The 13329-nt window shown below is 49.6% G+C and overlaps 1 protein-coding gene across 2 annotated transcripts; it reads left to right on the forward strand.

Moving 5' to 3' along the window:
- The first annotated feature begins 4438 nt into the window (after positions 1-4438).
- NFE2 (nuclear factor, erythroid 2) lies at positions 4439-11100 on the forward strand. Of its 2 annotated transcripts, none has more exons than XM_053556761.1 (3): positions 4439-4665; positions 8439-8608; positions 9853-11100. In XM_053556761.1, exons 2-3 carry the CDS (start codon positions 8495-8497, stop codon positions 10852-10854), a joined length of 1116 nt encoding a protein of 371 aa, XP_053412736.1. In that variant the 5' UTR covers positions 4439-4665; positions 8439-8494; the 3' UTR covers positions 10855-11100. The 2 variants fall into 2 exon arrangements, with proteins under 2 accessions (XP_053412736.1, XP_053412737.1); XM_053556762.1 differs by lacking the exon at positions 4439-4665 and adding an exon at positions 8028-8233.
- Positions 11101-13329: the final 2229 nt, after the last annotated feature.

The following is a 13329-nucleotide window of genomic DNA, read 5'->3' on the forward strand; positions in this document are numbered from 1 at the left end:
TTCCTGGAAGGTGACTGAACCTCATAAGGCTGGCACTGAGCCCACTGTGTGGCTAGAATTAGCCCTGCCCAGTAGTGCTGGGATGGAGACCCATGGTCTGAGTGCTAGTTCCTGGAAGTCTAGCCACTGCTCCTCCCCACCACCACTGGTATATCCTAGCCTTGGCTCTCTCCCAGAATCAGGCTGCCTACTGGCTCCAGTTCTGTTTCAAGCATCTCTATACCAAAGCCTGGCATCCAGGTAGGGTGTTCTCAGTTCCTCAAGCCCCTGAGGCACTCTGGCCTCCAGGTTTCTGAGCTTTCATCTCTTGGTAGTAACAGTGTTAGTTTTGTATTGATTCCAATTCACCTTCCTAACAATTCCACTGAGTGAGTATTATCATCATTATCTCCATTTTTTTTAGATGAAGAAATAAAGCTCAAAAAAATTGGGTTGCCCAAGGCCACATAGCCAATAAATTCCAGGCCCTAAGTTCAAGTCTATTTTTATTTTTTTTTTCTTAGACATAGGGTCTCACCAAGTTGCCCAGGTTGGCCTCAAACTCCTAGACTCATGTGATCCTCCCACCTAAGGTTCTCAGACCATGACATCTAAGAGTTATGCCCCATTAGCAGAGTCCAGTAAGAACTGGGACTACTGGTGCACACCATTATACCCTACACCAAGAAGTCCAGCTTCTCAAGAACTGGGACTACCGATGCACACCATTATACCCTACACCAAGATGTCCAGCTTCCCAGGAACTGGGACTACTGGTGCACACCATTAAACCCTACTCTAAGCCTAAGTCTTAAGTTTCAAGATCTGGTACCATGAAACCTACTTTTCTTTCTAGATTTAGAATTAAGCCCCAGGAGTTATTTCTTCTGAGCTATTCTAGGCTCATCTATCAGCCTTCATCCGTTTTGGTGTCAGTGCTGGACTCTGCTAGCAGGGCATAAACTCTTAGATGTCACGGCCTGAGAACCTTAGTCCTACCTAGTTCCCTTGAAAGCCCCAAGCTCTTTTGGCCTGATAGTGAGGCTCAGTATCCCTTCAACTCCTGAGTCAATCCTCCAAAAATTCTCATTTAAGGAAAGGAAATGCCTCAAAGCCTTGTTTTATCCTATCCCAAACTGGGACATAAGGAAAAATGAGTGGATGGCTTAGGAGATCTGGTCCACTAGCTGGACCTCAGTTTATACCACCCCCTTACTAGGGGCCTCATTATTCCCTGGTCCCAGACACCCCCTCCACCATGTTCCTCCACCATCGGGGTAACCGCCTGGCTCTGCTGCCTAGGATAACGCCCAGCCCTCCCCTTGCCCCCTGTGGCTGCCTCCCCTTCCGTCTGTTGAGAGAGGAAGCCAGGGGGTGTCGGGTGCAACCCTGCAGGGCACTGATAAAGGGCCAGCCCTCCCCCACCCTCTGAGGCCACTGCGGTCAGACCAGCAGTCAAGGAGGCCAGGCAGCCAGCTCCCTTGGGACCCATGGCCCTCCCCTGGTCCCACCTCTACCCACCCCGCCCTTCTCGGGAAGCTGGTTGCATAACCCAGTGGGGTGTTTGGCAACATTGCTTGTGGCTTGACCTGCTGCTGGTGGTAGTGGTGTACACACACGTTATGGGGAGTTTGGGGGTTTGACCAGGTATGACAGCAAGTCAACCTTTTGTGGGTGAGTGAGAATCACAGGGTGGAGAATGATAAAATAGTAAAGATGTGCAGCCATGTTTTTCTCTGTCTTCTGTCTCTGTTACCTTGGTTGAAGTGGGAGAATCTTGGAGATAGAAAAATTTTAGGCATCCTGCCCTGCCAAGCCACAGGCCCTATCCAACCCCTTTAGGCTGGCACTTTTATGCCTGAAATTGATAAATCAAGCAAAGGAGACTTAGGTAGAAGGATGTTGACTCTGGACGTCAGGAATAGGAGAGGAAGGGACTAACCATCTCTTTTAGCCTTCCCCTGAGGGCTTTAAAGGGGACTCTGGAGACAGGACAGGGCCTGGGAACCACAGTAAAGTCCTCTTCCTATTGGAGAGGAGTGAGGGTAAGGTGGGAGAGACACCTCTGCCCTAGCCAGTCACTTAAATGTAGGCTGTCTCCTTACTTGGTTCAACCTACGTGACCATGTCTATCCCCCCAAAAAGTAGTAAATGACTCCAAACATTTCTTAGACTCCCTCTTGCTTACAGAATAAAATACATTGTCACTTGCTTCACTTTTAAGACACTTTACTTTATCTAGCCCCAGTCAAATTTTCCAGGCTTACCTTCTACTGCTTTCCACATCATACACGACCTTATTTGAACCCAAAATATTACTCTGTATCTTATGCCTCTGTGCCTTCCACGTCTTTGCTAGGAATACATTTTTTTCTTCTCTGCCTGGGGAATTCCCAGTCATTCTCCACTGCCTAGTTTAATTATCACCTCCTCTATAAGGCCTTCCTTGAATTCTACCTTGAATTCTTCCCTCTCCTGCTCCATAGCACTTTGTATAGACTTTTATTAATGTAATTTTTCAACTAGAATGTGAGTGAGGACACAGACTATGTCTTACTCATCTTTGGAGTGTAAAACATAGTAGATACTCAATAAATATTTGTGGAATGAATGGTTAGGCTTATGTTATTCATAGCTGCATCTGTAATACCACAGTGCCTTGAACTGGTAATTCTTATTCAATAAATGTTTGTTGACTATCTGTAACCTGATATCATTATATAATCAGCTACAAGTATGACTAGCATCACCACTCATCCCCTCTGAGGGGCCCAAATAAGTATGCAAGTGAGGTGAGCTATAGCTAAAATCCTGTGTATGTGACCCAGATTCATGCTGAGGTCATCAAGACATTCTGAACTCACATGCAACATGCAGTGAGGTGATTGGATTGCCTCCTGGCCTACATAGATCATGCATGCACAATCATGACCTACTGGGATGGGGGTGGAATTCAAAGCATGTAACCAGGGGTTGGCATTGGCACCGATCCATTCCAGCACATGCAGGTGGCAGAGGCACCTCCTGTGCTATCAGGACTGTGTCTTCACTTGCATGGCTGTGTTGCTGGGCTAGGGGGGGTCTGAGGGGAGAAATGGGGTGGCCTAGGTAGTAGTGCAGTAGTGGGGGACACTTGAAGCTGCTCTTTATCAACTAGGACAGAACATTTTCCATTATTTTAACAGTGAACACAATCCTATTAGATCATGCTGGCTGAACGCCAGCCTTCCCTTGCGGTGACACCTGTCTGCTTCCCCAGTCATCAAATGTTTCTAATGTAAGTTGAACACTTTATGAAGAAAAAATTGTGAAAAAAATGTAAGCTGCTGTTGTAAGGTGAATGAGCCAAACTTATGAAGGACTTTCCTTAGAGCTGAAAGCTACTAAAAGCTAGAAGGAAGACTCTTTCTTTCTTCTTTCCCTTTCTCTTTCTCTCGTTTTATTTATTTATTTATTTTTATCTTTTGACATTAGGTCTTGCTTTGTCACCCAGGCTGGAGTGCAGGAGCTCAAGCAGTCTTCCTGCCTCAGGCCTCCCTAGTAGCTAGCTATACACCACCATGGCCGCCTAATTTATTTCCATGTTTTTAGAGATAGGAATCTCACTATGTTGCCCAGGCTAGTCTCAAACTCCTGGCCTCAAGCTGTCCTCCTGTTTTGAGCCTTCCAGCCGCTGCAATTACAGGTGTGAGCCACCACACTCACTGAGGCAAAAGGATGAATGAGGGTACCTGATATCCTACACACATGATCTGGCCTGTCCTAGGTATGTGACTGCATGCAGCAATGGTATCTGGACAGAGGGCACCCAGTGTTCTCTTCAAGAGGGGTGAATAATCTCCCTGCTGGGCAGCCCCCAACCTATCTCCCCTCACACACTGACAAAAACGCTGGCCAAGAAAGAGGCCTTTGTCCTAGGACATCTGAAGCCCAGGGGGTGGGGAGAAGTCTACAGGTGAAAGGACACTTCAAAGCAGCCAGCTGCCCCTCCTCCTCAAAATAGCTTCCCCACCCTGTTCCCAGAGCCCAGGTTTTGCTGAAATAAAGAAGCCTGCGCCCTAACTTCCCACCTGCCTAAACAGCTGGAAGGCTAGAGCTGCCCTCCACTTTGCTATGACTCGGTTTCCCCTGGCCCTCAGACAGCCAGGGGGAGAGAAGAAGGAGGTTATAACCTGCCTAATGTTTAGAGGTCATTTTTAAGTGGACCATCAGGTTGGAATTCATCAGAGGCATGGGAGAAACGCAGACCTGGCTGGACTCCTGGGCTGCAAAGGAGGGCTGGGAGAGGCTTGGAGCCATGTGTGCCCCCGCTGGCCGGGAGCAAGGTGGGGGCGGGGTGTGGGCAGAAACCACACAAGGCTCAAGTTTCCTCTCTTGGCCAGAAGGGGCAGGAGGAGAGGAGAGCCTGGGGGAAAGGGGAGGGTTGGTTGGAGGAAGGACAGAGAACTCAGGCCCAGGGCTCAGTGAGAAGACTGGTGCGCCTGCCTGCTTTGGGGCTCCCTGCCCCGACCCAGCCCCAGCCTCCTCACTCAGTGCTCAGCAATGGCCCGGGGGTGGGGCGTGGCCCTCGTGGAGTCTCAGAGGTAGCAGGGATCCTCACCTGAGAGGTGTCAGCTCAGGCCCAGCCTCCCAAGAGAGACGACACCCGGAGCCTCATCTCTTCACCTTGCTGGGACTCTGCAACAGGTGCCTGTAAGGCTGGGTGGGCAGGTGGATTCCAATGGGATCGTAGGGGCAGGCTGGGAAGGGGGAAGGAGAAATATCCAATTTTCAGGACCTGCTTAGGAGATCTCAGACCTTTCCAGACTGCCTCTGGTTTAGGAATCTGACATCCTTGAGAACTCCTCTAGAAGAAGAGCTAGGTGGCCTCTTGAGTGCTCTGGCATCTTTGGAGTGGGAGACTGTATGTAGATGGGGACTAGAGCAGTGGTGTCCTGAGGCACTCAAGGGGCTGAGGAGTGGCCAAGAGGAACCCTTCATCTGGGAGGCTGCCCTGGGAGAGCCAGTAGACACCCAGGTATATGGATCGCCCTTTCCCCTACCCATTCTACTCCACCCCCCTGTCCAGCTAGCTGGGAAGGTTTGGGGGAAGCTAAGGAATTAAAAGCACTGGATATCTGGACCTTTGAGAAATTGTTGCAGCAAGATGGGTGGTGGACACTGGAGGATTGCCCCCTATTGTCCCTTCTCTTTGCTGGACCCAGGGGCAGTAGAGATCAACTGGACCTGGAAGGGTGAGGAAGGCATCCCAACCCCATCACAGTTCCTTCTGACTAGAGCACTTGGCTGCTTGGGAAGTAGGGCACTTGGAAGCAGTGGAAGAGAAGTGAGGAGGTATCAGATCTGCTGGGGGTGAGATTCTCTAGCCATCGGTCCTAAAGAACTGAAGTTTAAGGTCTGGGAAGGGAGTGACAGGGTAGCTGAAACTTGTCCCTCTCTACTTTGTTCCCACACACAGTTGAGTTAGGCATGCCCCCAGGGCACTGAGCTCACTCTGACCAACTCTCTCCTTCCCCATTTCCTTCATTCTGTTTGTTTCTCTAACTCATCTCTCCCTCTTTGGGAGTTCTCCCTAATACTTTTAAATAGGTTGCCTATTACCAATCCACATCCCAGTTTTGCTGGTCTCTCCTCATCCTTTTGCTGCCTGTACTGACACTTGGAGAGGTGGAATGGTCAAATAAACCTCTGAAGAGGGACCCTGAGACAAACCTCTCTCATCATTCCCTCTTGTCAAGGGACTTGAGAGACCCCGAACAGCAGTGGAGGCCAAATGCCTTCCTCCCCCCAACATCCCTCTCCAAATGTTTCTCACTTTATGTATCTAATCCTAAAGCTCCATATCATTTTGTGAGTACTGGGGGATTGTGATAAAATCACAGGAAGATGGATTTTAGTCCTTGGAGAGGTCTTCAGTTCTACATGATCCACAGTGTTGGGGAATAAGAATCAGCGAACCCAGTGGGAATAAGGCATTGTGTGACCTCAATATGCAGGCTAAACTGTAAAGTAGGAGCTTCTCATTATGTTATTATAAAAGAAAAGGGACATAGGGAATCCTGCTTCCTCACTAACTCCCCAGTTTCTACGCCCTCTGTGGTGTCCCAGAAAGAAGGAGAGTCAGAGACAGGGGCCACCTGGAGCTCAATCTTTCCTGGGTCAAGGATTGAAGTTAGAAGCAGCCTAGAGATCGGTTGCTGGTCTCATTCCTGGCTTTGTGTTCTTCCCCCTAAATCCATACAGATGGACTAGTTTAGCATTTCTCAAGGTAGGGTTGGTCCGTTGTACCGGAATCCCTAGGACACCTCTGCACTTCATAGTTATGGGCACCTAGATCCCTGGGTGTCTGTACCAATGAGTTCAATTCAGTAGTTTTGGAGTAGGTCTCAAGAATCTGTGTTTTTACATGTAACTCAGGTGAATGTAGTGACTCCCTGAGCTAGATGCAATCTACTACCTTTCACAGCAAGGAGGTTCTCTAGTCCTATCTCCATGGAATGGAACAGACCGAAGTGAAGCAATTTGCCCAAGGTCATACATCTTGAAGGCCAGAGAACCCCATCTCCTACCTCCTAGGATCTTTGTACTGCACCTTAAAATTAAATTGGGAAAGATAAAGGAGAGACAAATGGGGGATGGGCGGGTGAAGAACTATGAGGCAAGAGTTTTGTCCCTGCCCCTAAACCCCTTCTCCATTCACTTTGCCTTTGGGCAATTTCCGTCAGAACCTGTGTAGGGGAGGGTGGGGTTCCGGTGTTGAAATGGCATCCTGGACAGACATAAACACCCCACCCACTCTGTCCATTGGCCAAGCGCCTGAGCCTATACCAACTCTCAGCTCTGGGGAAGGCAAAGCAATTCTTAGCTCTGGGGATGGAGACAGGGACTAGGAGAAATCCTCTTTCGAAAGGATAATTTGTAGAATTCACTAATTTTGTGGTAAATCAAAGGGTGGATTTCATATTTAATAGGCCATCTTTGTGGTGAGTTGTCTGAGGTCACGCAATTTGAAGTCATCCTTTCCTCTGCCCTTCTATAAGCTCCATTCACCTCTAGCCTGCTTTCCTTTTCTTATATGGCAGTGTGCATTGTCACACGTGCACAGGTGTGGGTGTGCATGCATGCAGGGTCTAGCCCTAAGAGATCAGGAGGCCCCTGCCAAATCTATCTGCAACCTCTTGTGGAAGGCAGGGAAAACTGATGTAGGGAGAGATGGGTGTCAGGGGAGAGGGAGGCAGCATGAGGAAAGGGACTGACAGAGAGGAGAAGGGAAAGGGGTGAGGGTTTTTGAGAAGTCTAAGCTGTCCAAATAGAAAGGGACCTCCAAGTTCAACTTGTCCAACTCCTTCATTTTACAAGTGAGGAAACAGAGGCCCAGAGAAGTGAGATGGCTTGCTCAACATGGCACTGCTGCTTTGTGGCAGAGCAGCAGCTCAAGTCCAGATCAAAAGAAAGGGGATTGGAGGTGAATGTGAATTCAAGGCTCTAAAGAGACCCTGCTCAGAAGAGAGAGGAGACAGACTCTACAGAACGAATTGGCTGCGTAGGCTGGCGATAGAGGATTGGAGTGTGGAGACGTAGGAGCAGGATGGACGGGACCTGGAAAGCATTATTGCGAAGGAGAGTCAGATTCCAGACCTAATCCTGTTCTTTATCAGTTTGGGTCTCAATTTCTGAATATGCTTTATAAGACCTTCTTGAAAACCAATCTCATAAACTAATGCTTGTAAAATACCGGCACAATTCTTGACAAGTGCTTAGTAAGTCTTTGTTATGTTTGTTATATTACCTCGGAAGAGGAAAGACCTCTGGTTATATGGGTTGGGGTATGGCCAAAATGACCCCGTGAGGACATAGGGTCCAGTGTCTGCAGAGCCCATTCCTACTCTGTCTTTGCTGCCTGCAGCTGATAAACCTCTTATCTGGCCCAGGCAGGGGAGCCCAGGGCCAGGATAGAAGGAGAGGGCAGGGCTGCTATCAGCCGCCAGGCCTGGGGGAGGGGCTGTCTGCTTGGCTCTTTCCACAACATGTCTTGGGGATCCCCAAGCATGTACTCTCATCTTGGGGAGAAAAGGCTGAGACTCTAAAACTGAGGACATCGGAGGAAAGCAGGGATGACCTCTGATGTTGCCATAGAAAGCAGAAAACAAAATACAACAAAAAATACAGAAGATCTGACTCTGCCTCTGGCCAGGAAAATGCTTTTGGGGAGTAAGAAGTAGGGCAAAGAGAAGGCATCTTGTCTGAAAGAAAGGTAAAGACCTGCTGTACTCCCAAAGGAATTGACTACAGCCAACTGTGGTAGGTGAGGTGAAATCACACCACAGAAAAAGATTTGCAGCTTAAGGGGTTGGTTGATGATGAGACCAGCATGAGTGAAGATGGAGGGAGCTCCTCTATGGGGAAAGCTTGCTGACCTGGGCAGGAGCAGCTCTAATACTCTTCTTCCTTTGACACAGGTTTCTGGGGCCATTTGGGCTTTGGGGGAGCCTGGACCAGACCCTGGTCCAGTAGGATGCCCCCGTGTCCTCCCCAGCAGAGCAGAAACAGGGTGATACAGCTGCCCACTCCAGAGCTGGGCGAGATGGAACTGACTTGGCAAGAGATCATGTCCATTACTGAGCTGCAGGTGAGCAGCGAAGGGGAAAGGGGTAGGGGGTGGGGACGAAGGGAGAAGCAGGGGTGGAGCAGGGGGAGATCTGGAAGGAAGACACTGAGGAGAAGGGCGTATGGAGGAGCAGGGGATAGAGGTGGTGGGAGGGAAGGATCTGATTGGGGTGTAGGCTTTCTTCACAGCCATTCATTTACATCTCTCTCTACCCCACCCTCCTGCTCTGACCTCCCTTGCTCACCTTTTTCTCTGCTGACCTCCCTCCCCTCCAATCATGCCCTTCTTCGTCCCTCATTTCTTCCCCCACCCCTTAGCAGCTAGCCATCTTTCCCCCAGGTAGCAGAGCACTAGTTCAGGGGCCTCAGGAAGGGGAGTCAGACTATGCTGGGGTCCTCTCCTCCGGGTAATTGGACAAAGGGGTGACTGTTGGCTTAACAATGATGCCTTTGTCCCCAGCTGGGCTGGAACAGGGTGGCTTCCCGCCGTGGGTTGGGGGCCTTGTTTCCAGCATGCTTTCTCCTCCTCACTGCACCTGGGCAGGGACTGAAGGATGAAGAGGACAGAACCAGTGCTGGCTCTCCAGAGCTTCTGAGACTCCAGCCCGCCCCCTTTTCCTCTCCAGACTTGCTTGTCCAGTGCCCTCAGCATCTGCCCTAGGCCCTCCACCCACACAGGAGCTCCCTCTGCTGGGCACCCAGGGCATGGCCAGGGCCTGAACTTGACCCTTTGACCCTAGATAACCACAAGGAGAAAGTGTTCTGAGGGATCATTTTGGTTAACAATAAAGAAACATTAGCTGGGTGTTGTGGCAGGTGCTTGTAGTCCCAGCTACTCATGGAGGCTGAGGCAAGGGGATCACTGGAGAGCCCAAGAGTTTGAGGTTGCTGTGAGCTATGATATCCAGCACTCTACCCAGGGTGACAAAGTGAAACTGTCTCAAAAAAAAAAAATAATAATAAAATAAAATAAAATAAAGGGACATGAACCATTTCAACCCAGTAAGAACTTCTCCTGAGGAGATTTCATAATTGTCCCAATGTTAGTCTTTTCTGAAGTTTGACCTCAGTGACTTCCATTCTTGATAAAGCTGCTTACTTCTTGGAACAGCTGCATCACAACCTTGCAAGAAGCTTCCAATGATTTTTGGCACCTTTCTCTTTCCTTTTTATTCTCTCACTGGGTTTTTCAGAGGAACCCAGCTTGGTCTTGAGACAGCTGGTTTCTCTTCCTATCTCCAAACCTCTTTGTTTCTCTCCTTGCAGGGTCTAAATGCTCCAAGTGAACCATCGTTTGAGCCCCAGCCCCCATACCTTGGACCCTCGCCACCTCCAACTTACTGCCCCTGCTCAATCCACCCAGATGCTAGCTTCCCTCTTCCTCCACCACCTTATGAGCTCCCAGCATCCACATCCCATGTCCCAGACCCCCTATACCCTTATGGCAACATGGCCATACCAGTCTCCAAGCCACTGACCCTCTCAGGCCTGCTCAGTGAGCCCCTTTCAGACCCCTTGGCCCTCCTGGACATTGGGCTGCCAGCAGGACCACCTAAGCCCCAAGAAGACCCAGAATCTGATTCAGGATTATCCCTCAACTATAGTGATGCTGAATCTCTTGAGCTGGAAGGGACAGAGGCTGGTCGACGGCGCAGCGAGTATGTAGAGATGTACCCAGTGGAGTATTCCTACTCACTTATGCCCAACTCCTTGGCTGCCCCAAACTATGCCTTGCCACCTGCTGAGACCTCCTTGGCCTTAGAGCCCTCCTCAGGCCCTGTGCGGGCTAAGCCCACTGCACGGGGGGAGGCAGGGAGTCGGGATGAACGTCGGGCCCTGGCCATGAAGATTCCTTTTCCTACAGACAAGATTGTCAACTTGCCGGTAGATGACTTCAATGAGCTGTTGGCAAGGTACCCGCTGACAGAGAGCCAGCTGGCACTAGTTCGGGACATACGACGGCGGGGCAAGAACAAGGTGGCTGCCCAGAACTGTCGCAAGAGAAAGCTGGAGACCATTGTGCAGCTGGAGCAGGAGCTGGAGCGACTGGGCAGTGAACGAGAACGGCTTCTTAGGGCCCGTGGGGAGGCAGACCGGACCCTGGAAGTCATGCGCCAACAGCTGACAGAGCTGTACCGTGACATTTTCCAGCACCTTCGGGATGAATCAGGCAATAGCTACTCCCCTGAAGAATATACACTGCAACAGGCTGCTGATGGTGCCATCTTCCTGGTGCCCCGAGGGACCAAGACAGAGGCCACAGACTGAGCTGGCCCAGATTGGTGGGACTGGTGATAGGAATTTTCTTCATCCCTTTCTAATAAAGGTACCCCCTAACTTTGGGACCCAGAAGGCACTGACAATGGTACCAGGTGTCTGGGAGCTCCCAGCTGTGTTTAAAAGCTTGCCTTGAGGGATTATGTGAGGGGAGAGTTTCCATCTCTTCCCTGACTCAGCTTCTCAGGTCTCTAACCTCCACCTCTTGTCTAAGCTTTGGTCTATAAAGTGCTCTACGGAAACAGACTTTGTGTCTTCCTTCTTGAAAGACAGTGATGTCACCCTGGGTAGAGTGCTGTGGCATCATAGCGCACAGCAATCTCAAACACCTGGGTTTGAGCCTTTCTCTTGCCTCAGCCTCCTGAGTAGCTGGGACTACAGGTACCTGACACAATGTCTGGCTAATTTTTTCTATATTTAGTAGAGATGGGGGGTCTCGCTCTTGCTCAGGCTGGTCTGGAACTCCTGAGCTTTGCAAGGGTGAGTATGGTGCTCAGTTGAGCAAGCTGTTCTTGTTTTTTTTTTTTTGCAGTTTTTGGCCTGGGCTAGGCTTGAACCTGCCACCTCCAGCATATGGGGCTGGCACCCTACTCCTTTGAGCCACAGGTGCCGCCTAAGCAAGCTGTTCTTGATTGAAATGAGTTTGATTAGACACCAAAGCTTCAGAGGATTTCATACCCAAACCTTGATAAAACTTGCTCCACAGAGGAGTAAAATATGCATTCCTATGAAACTTTCTTTTTCTGGTTATATAACCCCATTCTTGTTTGGGTGCCTTCCTTTCCTAGATTTTTAAAAGTTTTGACTCGTCTGTTCTTTCTTCTTGAAATAGAATACAGTTGGACTAAGTATCAGATTCTTTAGCTGTCTCAAAGTCCGATCAACCTCCTAAACAGGCTGGGCGTGCTGATTTACACCTATAATCCCAACACTCTGGGTGAGGGAAGATTACTTGAGGCCAGTTCAAGACCAGCCTGAGCAACATAGGGAGATTCATCTCTATAAAAAAATTTTTTTTTTTTTTTTTTGGCCGGGGGCTGGGTTTGAACCCGCCACCTCCGGCATATGGGACCGGCGCCCTACCCGCTGAGCCACAGGCGCCGCCCTCTATAAAAAATTTTTAAAGGATTGGCACCTGTAGCTCAGTGGCTAGAGTGCCGGCCATATACACTAAGGCTGGCAGGTTCAAACTCAGCCCGGGCCTGCCAAATGACAACAACTACAATGAAAAAATATCCGGGCATTGTGGAGGCTGAGGCAAGAGAATCACTTAAGCCCAAGAGTTTGAGGTTGCTGTGAGCTGTGATGCTACCGCACTCTACCAAAGGGGACATAGTAAGACTCTGCCTCCAAAAATAAATAAATAAATAAAATTTTTTCAAAGTGGCTAGGTATGGTGGTGCTTACCTGTATTTACAGTCACTCAAGGAGGCTAAGAAAGGAGGACGTCTTGAGCCCAATTTGAGGTCTGAGATAAGATGATCCCACTGCATTCCAGCCTGGATGATAAAGACCCTCTCACATCACACAATCTCCTTGCTTAGAGTTGAGTGTATACCAACATTCTGAACCACTAAAATTACTTTAGTCCTATTCCACTGGCTCCATCCCAACATAGTTCTGATGTAAACACCACAGATGAAGAGTGATTAAAAATGGGGACTCTTGGCTCAGCTCCTGTAGCTTAACGGCTAACGGCACCAGCCACATACACCGGAGCTGGCGGGTACAAATCCAGCCCAGGCCTTCCATACAACAATGACAACTGCAACTAAAAAAAAAAAAAATAGCTGGGCGTTGTGGCAGGCGCCTGTAGTCCTAGCTACTTGGCAGGCTAAGGCAAGAGAATTGCCTAAGCCCAAGAGCTGGAGGTTGCTGTGAGCTGTGACGACATAGCACTCTACCGAGGGCAACAAAGCAAGACTGTCTTCAAAAAAAAAAAAGTAAAAATAAATATGTGGAATCTTTTTTTTTTTTTTTTTTTGTAGAGACAGTGTCTCACTGTACCGCCCTCAGGTAGCGTGCCGTGGCGTCACATAGCTCACAGCAACCTCTAACTCTTGGGCTTACGCGATTCTCTTGCCTCAGCCTCCCAAGCAGCTGGGACTACAGGCACCTGCCACAACGCCCGGCTATTTTTTTGTTGTTGCAGTTTGGCCGGGGCTGGGTTTGAACCTGCCACCCTCGGCATATGGGGCCGGCGCCCTACTCACTGAGCCACAGGCGCCGCCCCCGTGGAATCTTTTCTTGAGACAGTCTCACTATGTTGCTCTCGGTGGAGGGCTGTGTCGTCCCAGCTCACAGCAACCTCCAGCTCTTGGCTTAGGTGATTCTCTTGCCTCAGCCTCCCGAGTAGGTGGGACTACGGGCGTCCTCCACAATGCCTGGCTATTTTTTGTTACAGTTTGGCCAGGGCCAGGTTTGAACACACCACCCTCAGTATATGGGCCGGTGTCCTACTCACTG

Source organism: Nycticebus coucang, chromosome 12, assembly GCF_027406575.1.
Source record: "Nycticebus coucang isolate mNycCou1 chromosome 12, mNycCou1.pri, whole genome shotgun sequence".
In the NCBI taxonomy this organism is placed as follows: Eukaryota; Metazoa; Chordata; class Mammalia; order Primates; family Lorisidae; genus Nycticebus; species Nycticebus coucang.

Excerpts from the sequence above, each read along its gene's own strand:
- NFE2 (XM_053556761.1), top strand. The coding sequence starts at position 8,495 with ATGCCCCCGTGTCCTCCCCAGCAGAGCAGAAACAGGGTGATACAGCTG. Across the intron at positions 8,609-9,852 it reads TGTCCATTACTGAGCTGCAG|GGTCTAAATGCTCCAAGTGA; the intron begins GTGAGCAGCGAA and ends CTCTCCTTGCAG.